General features: G+C 29.9%; 1 protein-coding gene across 1 annotated transcript in view; it reads left to right on the forward strand.

The window, feature by feature from the left end:
• The window catches only part of LOC119606242 (echinoderm microtubule-associated protein-like CG42247), a gene marked incomplete at its 3' end in the record, with an annotated part of 103,545 nt that extends 97,183 nt beyond the window's left edge, over positions 1-6,362 (forward strand). The window contains exon 2 of the mRNA XM_037959667.1: positions 6,168-6,362. Coding sequence (XP_037815595.1) covers positions 6,168-6,362 — 195 coding nt within the window. The remainder of the gene's footprint in view (positions 1-6,167) is intronic.
• Positions 6,363-11,570: the final 5,208 nt, after the last annotated feature.

Genomic DNA, 11,570 nt, shown 5'->3' on the forward strand with positions numbered 1-11,570 from the left:
TAGTTAATATTTGTGTGATTTTAATAAATTTAGTATCAAAATGAAGCTAAATAAATAAGGAATACAATTATCTAAAAATATAATAGTAAAGTATTCATTTTAGTAGAGAAAATTGTCGGCAAACTTTTAAAGCCAAGATGGCGTCATTTCGGTGATAAATGATGGAAATATTCTTTATTTCTGTGTAAACTAGAAAAATGTTTGTGGATGCTGAGGCAGTGTTTATGTATATTGGAGAAATTGTTGGAAAATATGAAGAAATTAATGAAGGAGCTAATATTATTGTAAACGGTAAGTGCCTGCAATATTTTGAAAATATTATGATTATAAATAAAATATTTCAAGCTGTGGCAGACATTTGTCAGAAATTTTATTAAAAAGTCAATCATTTTCTACCAAAAAAAAAACTGGAACTATATATGTACTTCAACCGAACTAGAACTGATCTAGAATTGAACTAGAACTGAACTAGAACTGAATTAGAACTGAACTAGAACTGAATTAGAACTGAACTAGAACTGAGCTAACTAGAACTGAACTAGAACTGAACTAGAACTGAACTAGAACTGAACTAGAACTGAACTAGAACTGAACTAGAACTGAACTAGAACTGAACTAAAACTGAACTAAAACTGAACTAGAACTGAAATAGAACTCAACTAGTTTAGTACAAGAATTGAACTAAAACTGTACAAGAATTGAACTAGAACTGAACTAGAACTGAACTAGAACTGAACTAGAACTGAACTAGAACTGAACTAGAACTGAACTAGAACTGAACTAGAACTGAACTAGAACTGAACTAGAACTGAACTAGAACTGAACTAGAACTGAACTAGAACTGAACTAGAACTGAACTAGAACTGAACTAGAACTGAACTAGAAGTGAACTAGAACTGAACTAGAACTGAACTAGAACTGAACTAGAACTGAACTAAAACTGAACTAGAACTGAACTAGAACTGAACTAGAACTGAACTAGAACTGAACTAGAACTGAACTAGAACTGAACTAGAACTGAACTAGAACTGAACTAGAACTGAACTAGAACTGAACTAGAACTGAACTAGAACTGAATTAGAACTGAACTAGAACTGAACTGACCTAGAACTGAACTAGAACTGAACTAGAGCTGAACTAGAACTGAACTAGAACTGAACTAGAACTGAACTTGAACTGAACTCAACTGGAACTGAACTAGAACAGAACAGAACAGAACAGAACTAGAACAGAACAATGAAATATTGATTTAACTAAATATTTAGTGCACTACCCCCATCTCTGCTATTTATAAATATATTAAACTTATTATAAATAATTTATACCTGTTCATTGTATTTGTTATTTGTTCATATATTCAATTAAAATTCATTAATTACAAATAATCATCATCATAATTATCATCATTATTTTGTTTGTATGCTTAAAACAAAACATTAATTAACTTTATATTTGATTTTCACAAATGAATTTCAATTTCAATTTATTTGTATTATTTGCTATTTTTTTCCACTCTCTGACAACAAATAAACATGAAAAATATTATTTATAACAAACCATTTATAAAATAATTAAAATAATTTGTAAAGCACATACAAACGCACACCAACACATTCATTTACTCGACATTACATTCAACTTTTGCTTGGGTAAACCCCAACAATTTTAATACAATTTATTACAACAAATAATTGAATTGAAGGTTTTTTTTTCGCAATTATTTTTTCATTACAAAACTCAGATTTGTCATGTGAAATTGAAAATAAAAAAAAAAATTATTATAGATTTTATGTTTGTTTTTTACGCCCGTATGCGTAGTAATACATAAAAAGGACTTCAATTGAATGACATCAACATGAAGAATGTAATTTTAATGTAATTTCTATAAAATCAAATTACAAATTAAATTTATTTTTATTTATAAAATGTTTTTATATATATGTATGTGCGTACGTTTTTGAGGGTTATGTATTGAATTTACTACTACTTACTCATTTAATATGGGGCATATAAAAGTATTTTTATATGTTGAAATACTATAAGGGTACGTGGTATTAAACAGTGGGCCAATAAAAATCAACTATGACAACAAATTATATCTTATTCATTTGAGTCATAAAAAATATTTTCAAATTACAAAATATCCTTATTCTCACAACAATTTGCAATTTTTCCTTACAGATTTCTCTCCCACTGTAATAGAATATGTTTGTAACTATATACATTAATAGCCAAACTTCATTTTCATTTGGAAATCAATTCTGTTGTTTGGTACTATTTTTTTTTTATTTCCTAAGTACGCTACACCTAACAATTCACTAAATTTTTCTTATATCTCAAAACAAATATACCTTTCAAAATGTTAACTATAGCCGTGAAAATATTTTAGACAATTTTGTATTTTACCACAGTAGGGTGTCTTTGTTACTACTTTTGTTTGTCACATATTTTTACTTATTTAAATTTTATTATTTATTTTCATTTGTATTTATTTTTATAACCCACATACGTTTTTCCTGTCTTTTATGTAATTTTTCAATTTCAGTTCCGAAACAAAAAAAGTGTGCAGAGTATTTAAACAGGGAGGGAAACTAATAAAAATCCAACAAATTCCCATTAACATGAATTTTACCACAGCTAAAATAGAACTATAACAGAAGTAGAACAGAACTAGAAAAGAACTAGAACAGAACTAGAACAGAACTAGAACAGAACTAGAACAGAACTAGAACAGAACTAGAACAGAACTAGAACAGAACTAGAACAGAACTAGAACAGAACTAGAACTAGAACAGAACTAGAACAGAACTAGAACAGAACTAGAACAGAACAGAACTAGAACAGAACTTGAATTAGAACAGAACTAGAACAGAACTAGAACAGAACTAGAACAGAACTATAACAGAACTAGAACAGAACTAGAATAGAACTAGAACTAGAACTAGAACAGAACTAGAACAGAACTAGAACAGAACTAGAACAGAACTAGAACAGAACTAGAACAGAATTAGAACAGAACTAGAACAGAACTAGAACAGAACTAGAACGGAACCAGAACAGAACTAGAACAGAACGGAACTAGAATAGAACAGGAACAGAACGAGAAGACGTTCTTAATTCTTATCAAATTTAAAAAAGATCTTTTAATTTGAACATTTCTCTTGCATACTTTTAAGTATCTTTTATTTCAATAGTAATAATTATAGCCTATATATAGGTTTCTTAAATGAATAAAAATCTGTGGCATACTTTTAGGATAATTAAAGAAGTTCTTAAAGAATATTAATTTATTGGGCCCCCTTTTGAAAAGTACGTCATTGTTCAAAAAATACAGTTGGAAATTTTTATTTTATTTCTACGACATCTTTTTTTCGTTTTTTTTTTTATAATTCACTCATTAAATTAACAATTATTTTTGTTCAAGCCACCACACATAAATGAACACACAAACACGTGCTCTCTTAGCATCCGAAAAGAGACAATAACATATTGTGAGTGATTTTTTTTTTTGCACTTCCAGCGACAAAAATGTGTGACACGTATGTCACATATTTGTAAAAATGTATTGAGTGTTGACTCACACACACATACAGTTTCAAACTGTTTTTGTATACATTCATACATACATATATTTTTTAATTTCAGTAAATTTTTATATTGTTTTTTTTTTTTTTTTTTTTTGTTGCTTTCGTTTAATATCCACAGATTGTGTTTCAATGTTATTGTAAAAAAATTTTGTTGAAATATCTGTAAGAGTGTATGTCTGTGTATTTGTTTAACAATGATTGTTTGTTATTATCACTGAAAATGAAAATCCTTGATTAAATTTTGTTACTTTGTGTACAAGTAAGAAGTAGGAGATAAAATGACGTTGCAGCAAAAGAGAGAGGGTGAGAAAGTGACTGATTTATATGAAGTTTTTAAGAGCTTAATAACTACACAGATAGCCACTCAACTATAAACTGATATGGTTGCAGTTCATATATATACAATTTTTTACAATATCTTTATTAATTGAAGAGGTTTTATAAAGTTGAATTACTTTTTAATAAAAAATTAATTTAGCTTAAATTTAAATTTTAAATTATCCTGTCAAATTTTAATTTAACACTTGGCAAAAATAATTCCCACAATTATTATTTGTTAATTTATTTTATTTAATTAATTGAAGCCCAGCAAAAAAATACAACTTTTTTCGCACACGCAATGATTTCAATTAAAAATTTTATTTCACAGTCTATTTTTAGGATAATTAAAAATTCAATAACACAAACTGCTGAAAAATTTTCAATTTATTTGCCTCTCGACAAACAAACAGATAAAATTTAATAGACAAAAAAAATTGTTATTAAAAATTTAGTAGTTAACTGTTAACACAAGAAAAAAAACTAAATAAATCAATGAAATTTCAATTATATTGTGATTTATAAAACAATCACTTTATCACCTCAATATACACACACACATACATACAAAAATAATAACAATAATATCTACAAAAAAAACAACAATTACAATTTAACAAAATGCTAGTAACACACATTCAAAATAATTAAATAGATTCAACTGCAAAAAAAACAACAAACAAAAATATTATCAATAAAAAAATCATGATAAAAATTTTTGATATTAAATCAAATAAACACAACAACAATAAACAGATGACACATACACAAACTTACAAACCTACATAAAAATTTATACACAACATCAATTTCCCACTCCAGCTGTTCGTAGTTCAGTAGAGAGTGTGAAAGAGATGAATGAACGAAAGAGAGTTAAAATTGTGTTACAAAGAATTTAATTAAAATCAGATTTATACAAACAAAAATCGTACGGAAACACAAACAGTTATATACACACAAACATTTGTGTGAGCAAGTACTTGTGTATGTGTCAGACATATACATATAAATATTACAACAGTAAGAGACAAAAGAAGTGATTTGTGATATTAGTTATTGTAACAGTTTAAAAATTTCCTAACAGTATGCCACGAAAAGGTATTTTATTAGGAACCCTAAATGTATGCTTTAACTTTAATTCAGAATAAATCTCTGTTCTACTACTGTTCTAGTTTTGTTCAAGTTCTGATCTAGTTCTGTTCTAGTTTTGTTCTAGTTCTGTTCTAGTTCTGTTCTAGTTCTGTTCTAGTTCTGTTCTAGTTCTGTTCTAGTTCTGTTCTAGTTCTGTTCTAGTTCTGTTCTAGTTCTGTTCTAGTTCTGTCCTAGTTCTGTTCTAGTTCTGTTCTAGTTCTGTTCTAGTTCTGTTCTAGTTCTTTTCTAGTTCTGTTCTAGTTCTGTTCTAGTTCTGTTCTAGTTCTGTTCTAGTTCTGTTCTAGTTCTGTTCTAGTTCTGTTCTAGTTCTGTTCTAGTTCTGTTCTAGTTCTATTCTAGTTCTGTTCTAGTTCTGTTCTAGTTCTTTTCTAGTTCTGTACTAGTTCTTTTATAGTTCTGTTCTAGTTCTGTTCTAGTTCTGTTTTAGTTCTGTTCTTGTTCTGTTCTATTTCTGTTCTATTTCTGTTCTAGTTCTGTTCTAGTTCTGTTCTAGTTCTGTTCTGTTTTAGTTCTGTTCTGTTTTAGTTCTGTTCTAGTACTGTTCTAGTTCTGTTCTAGTTCTGTTCTAGTTCTGTTCTAGTTCTGTTCTAGTTCTGTTCTAGTTCTGTCCTAGCTCTGTTCCAGTTCTGTTTTAGTTCTGCTCTAATTCTGGTTCTATTCTAGTTCTGTTCTAGTTCTATTCCATTCCGTTTCTCTTTGTTTTCTCCCCCACTGTATTAACTGTTTTAAATGTATGCATTTATTGAAATATTTTTTATTGGTAGGCAATATTCCACTTACTGCATTTTTTTATATAAATTTTTTAAAACAATTTTTCAACTATAAGTTTTTATCCAAAACTCATATCAACTCAAACATATGAATATATTAACACATACATATTTACCTTCAATAAATATGTGACTGTATACGATTCTGTAAACTTCCGTCTACTGATTGAGTAACAATTTTTATCTACTAACAAATAACAACCTATTTTTCTCTCTTCTCTCCTTTTCTTCCCTTTCCTGCTGTTATCGCTTCAAATGGAACTGCAATTCATCTATATAAATATCCTTTAAAAACTGAAATGATTTTTACATTTGTGTCCACACATACACATACAAACAGCCTGCGAGTTACGGTAAAAAGAACGGCATGTGGTATGCTTCACCGGGCAATCAGGGCTGGGGCTCAAAACCTGCCAGTCGTAAGCCATCAATAATGGAAGCGGATTTGGGTACATTATCAACCACATCGGGCTCGATAAAACGTAGCGCCGGACGTGTGATACGTATTATCAATAATTTGGATCATTCCGTGCAGGTAAGTGTACCATTGGGAATAAAACAATAAGTAAAATACAAAAAAAAAATTTAAAAAATAACAACCACTAGCAAGAGCAAAAGAAAAAATCTTTAAAAATGCAATAAATACGGTCGGTAGTATAATAAATGCAACAGCTACTAAAAAGCGACAGAGTGAAAAATTTTTCATGGGAAATGATTGTGCAGCCAACAGAATGTGCTTAAAATTTATGCAAAATCCCCTGCTTTTTATAAAAGGAATTTTATAAATTTGTATGTATGTATGAAAGTGTACGTGTGGGCCCCCTGTTTATGTATGCGTGTGATGAAAATATGTGTTGGCATATTGTCAAGCGTATTGTGTGTTTGCCACACAAAAATATTTATGACAAAAACCCCTACACTTATGCAAAATTTATAAATGCATCATAAAAATAAACAAAAAACGTTTAAATATAAAACGTTCTTGTAAATTTAATTAAGTTCAGATTTTTATTATTATTTCTGGTTTAAATTAGGAAATTCAACAAAAAAATAACAAATGAAAATGAAAACAATTGGAAAAACTCGGTGACATTAATTAAATTAGTGAAAGGAAAGTGACGGCTTTTTAAATGTATTTTAAACGCATAAAATTTTCAGAATTTTATTAACTAGAACAGAAATAGAACAGAACTAGAACAGAACTAGAACAAAACTAAAACAGAACTAGAACAGAACTAGAACACTAGAACACTAGAAAAGAACTAGAACAGAACTAGAACAGAACTAGAACAGAACTAGAACAGAACTAGAACAGACTAGAACAGACTAGACAGAACTAGAACAGAACTAGAACAGAACTAGAACAGAACTACCGAACTCAGAACAGAACTAGAACAGAACTAGAACAGAACTAGAACAGAACTAGAGCAGAACTAGACAGAACTAGAGCAGAACTAGAACAGACTAGAACAGAACTACGAACTAGACAGACTAGAACAGAACTAGAACAGAACGGAACTAGAACTATACAGAACTAGACATAGACTAGAACAGAACCTAGAACAGACTAGAACTGAACGAGGAACGACTAGAACGAACTAGAACAGAACTAGAACAGAACTAGAACAGAACCTAGAACAGAACTAGACAGAACTAGAACAGAACTAGGAACAGAACTAGACAGAACTACTAGAACTAGAACTAGAACTAGAACAGAACTAGAACAGAACTAGAACAGAACTAGAACAGAACTAGAACAGAACTAGAACAGAACTAGAACAGAACTAGAACAGAACTAGAACAGAACTAGAACAGAACTAGAACAGAACTAGAACAGAACTAGAACAGACTAGAACAGAACTAGAACAGAACTAAAACAGAACTAGAACAGAACTAGAACAGAACTAGAACAGAACTAGAACAGAACTAGAACAGAACTAGAACAGAACTAGAACAGAACTAGAACAGAACTAGAACAGAACTAGAACAGAACTAGAACAGAACTAAACAGAACTAGAACAGAACTAGAACAGAACTGGAACAGAACTAGAACTGATCTAGAACAGAACTAGAACTGATCTAGAACTGCTTAAAACTGAACTGAACTAGAAACAGAATTAGAACTGAACTTGATCTGCACCAGAACAGAACTAGACCAGTACTATGACTAAAGAGACTTTAATTTTTTCTATTAAGGTGTTTTATTTGAAATTTAATTTGTTTGCTTAAATTTATCTATTTTTTCATTGTTTAATTTAGAAAATTAAATTCATTTTATTAGTAAAATAATAAATTTTCACTGAATTTAAGTTTAAACAAATATTATTGTTGCATTGATATTTGTTTACTAAATAAATTTAAGCAAATATTGTTGTTGTTGTTAAAAAAAAACTTAGTTTAGTTAAATTATTTACTGGAATTTAGCTACGTTTCTCTTGTGGCGCCCAAGCATATTTGCTTTATAAAACAGTAGTATGATTTTAGGCGTAATAGGTCTGAAAATAAATATTTAGTTTGTTTTCATAATAAAAATACAAAAATTAAATAAACGTAGTTTATATTTAGAAGAACAGGAAGGCTTTTTGTTAACTGATCTAGCCCAGTGTGTTTATTAGAGAATTTAAAAAACAGACAAATTTTAGTATTTAGCTTTGTGCTGAAAAAAACAATGTTGTGGTGAAAGGTTTTTTATAGATTTTTTTGCGAATTTATTTTTTAATTTATTTATTTTTTACATTTTATCTTAAATAAAATAAACAAACATTAATACAACACCAGAGGATTAAGTATTAAGCTTTTGCACATACAGACACATAAAATCTGTATAAAAAATCTCTATATAAAAAATCTATAAAAAAAAGGAAAAATAAAACTTCAGGGGAAAACAATCCAACAAAAGCCATTTTAGCAATATTGATTTTATTTAAATCCCCAAAGATAATAAAATATAATTGTTGTTATGTTTTAAATGGAAAATTTTCAAACACGTGTGTGTATGTGTGAAAAAATAATAAAAAAAGAGCTGTACAAAGTAAGAAAGTCAAAATAATCATAAACTTTTTTTTTTGGAATTTTCACACCTCTCTAAAACGTCAATGAAAAGCGAAAAAAGAAAACACCTATAGGGTAGCCAAAAAAAATGCCAATGTTAGCAATTAACCTTTGTCTACTTTTGGGGTGATGATAGAAAAAGAGTGGAAAAGCAAACTTTTTCTTTATAAATAAATAACTACAAATTTACAACAGCACGCGATATTTTTAAAAAAAGTAAATAAAAAATCAATTGTCTGTTAAACCCCAAATATGGTAAAAAAAAAGTGTTAAAAATTTAGTCAGGGTCAATTTAAAAGCCTTTGTAAAACTCATTTTGTTTTATTTATTTTCAATTTGTTGATTTTCCTCTTAAATCTCAGCAAAATCCCACAGTAATTTATATTTTACCAATAAAACCATTAGTTTGGGCCACAATTACAGCAACAATTGCAAATGGCCAAAAACTATTTACATACATTTGTTTGAACATGTACGGCAATACATATGTATATAAATATCAACCAAAAAACAACAAAATAACAGAAAAGAGGTGCTAACGGATGCCACAAAATACAAAACACGATTTTAGTCCGCACATAACATTGGCCTTAGCCATCAATTCATGTAAGTTTTTTTGCAATTGGCTTTAAACATTTCAAACCCTTCTCCTTTCTTCCCATCACCCTCTGCCAATCACCATAAAATTGTCCCACACCAAAAAAAATTGTCGGCTGATGATGGCCTGTGATGATGATGTTCGATTTCTCGCGTGTTTTGTATAATAGGCCTTTTTACATATTTCATCATACAACGAAAAAAAACAAAAGGCCAAAAAATCTTATGGAAATTTTCCAAACTACAATATGTGGGGTATAGCTTTAGGGGTAATTATACATCAATCAAGAGTGTAGGCGTTAAATTTTTAGTTGCAGCGTAATAAACGAAGAAAAGTGCAAAATGAAATGCTAAAATTCAAGCAAATACACAAATTTTTTCAATATTTTTTAGTACATTTTCCATACTTATTGCAAAATTGTTTTTCCTAAAGGTGAAGCACACCTTTAGGCGAGGCAATTTCGGAAAAAGGCAGATACTTTAATTGCCTATGTAAATAGGTAATTTTAAATATTAAGGTGTGAAAGACATTTAAAATTCTTATGAAATTATTTAGGAAAGAATTAATTTCTTTAATTTTTGTTCTACTTCAACTCTAGTTCCGTTTTAATCTCTTTCTGGTTACAGTGAAAGCCTAGTTATAGATCAGCTCTAGTTCAGTTCTAGTCCAGTTTTAGTTCAGTTCTAGTTCAGTTCTAGTTCAGTTCTAGTCAGTTCTAGTTATGTTCTAGTTCAGTTCTAGTTCAGTTCTAGTTCAGTTCTAGTCAGTCTAGTTCAGTTCTAGTAGTTCTAGTAGTATCTAGTTCAGTAAGTTCAGTTCTAGTTCAGTTCTAGTTTCAGTTCTAGTTCAGTCTAGTTCAGTCTAGTTAGTTTCTAGTTCAGTCTAGTTCAGATTCTAGTTCAGTTCTAGTTCAGTCTAGTTCAGTTCTAGTCAGTTCTAGTTCATCTAGTTCAGTTCTAGTGTCAGTTCTAGTTCAGTTCTAGTTCAGTTCTAGGTCAGTTCTAGTCAGTTCTAGTCGTTCTAGTTCAGTCTAGTTCAGTTCTAGTTCAGTTCTAGTCAGTTCTAGTTCAGTTCTAGTTCAGTTCTAGTTCAGTTCTAGTTCAGTTCTAGTTCAGTTCTAGTTCAGTTCTAGTTCAGTTCTAGTTCAGTTCTAGTTCAGTTCTAGTTCAGTTCTAGTTCAGTTCTAGTCCAGTTCTAGTCCAATTCTAGTTCAGTTCTAGTTCAGTTCTAGTTCAGTTCTAGTTCAGTTCAGTTCTAGTTCAGTTCTAGTTCAGTTCTAGTTCTAGTTCAGTTCTAGTTCAGTTCTAGTTCAGTTCTAGTTCAGTTCTAGTTCAGTTCTAGTTCAGTTCTAGTTCAGTTCTAGTTCAGTTCTAGTTCAGTTCTAGTTCAGTTCTAGTTCAGTTCTAGTTCAGTTCTAGTTCAGTTCTAGTTCAGTTCTAGTTCAGTTCTAGTTCAGTTCTAGTTCAGTTCTAGTTCAGTTCTAGTTTAGTTCTAGTTCAGTTCTAGTTCAGTTCTAGTTCAGTTCTAGTTCAGTTCTAGTTCAGTTCTAGTTCAGTTCTAGTTCAGTTCTAGTTCAGTTCTAGTTCAGTTCTAGTTCAGTTCTAGTTCAGTTCTAGTTCAGTTCTAGTTCAGTTCTAGTTCAGTTCTAGTTCAGTTCTATTCTAGTTCTGTTCTAGTTCTGTTCTAGTTCTATTCTAGTTCTGTTCTAGTTCTGATCTTGTTCTTGTTCTGTTCTGTTTTGTTCTGTTTGTTCTGTTCTTGTTCTGTTCTGTTCTGTTCTTGTTCTGTTCTTGTTCTGTTCTTGTTCTGTTTGTTCTGTTCTTGTTCTGTTCTTGTTCTGTTCTTGTTCTGTTCTGTTCTTGTTGTTCTGTTCTTGTTCTGTTCTTGTTCTGTTCTTGTTTGTTTGTTCTGTTCTGTTCTGTTCTTGTTCTGTTCTTGTTCTGTTTTTGTTCTGTTCTGTTTGTTCTGTTTGTTCTGTTCTTGTTCGTTCTGTTCTGTTCTTGTTCTGTTTGTTCTTGTTTGTTTGTTCTGTTCTTGTTCTGTTCTTGTTCTGTTCTTGTTCTGTTCTGTTCTGTTCTTGTTCTGTTCTTGTTT

The sequence above is a fragment of the Lucilia sericata genome, unplaced genomic scaffold (assembly GCF_015586225.1).
Source record: "Lucilia sericata isolate MDLA Ls3-8-SP2 unplaced genomic scaffold, ASM1558622v1 Contig000563F_arrow, whole genome shotgun sequence".
Taxonomy (NCBI): domain Eukaryota; kingdom Metazoa; phylum Arthropoda; class Insecta; order Diptera; family Calliphoridae; genus Lucilia; species Lucilia sericata.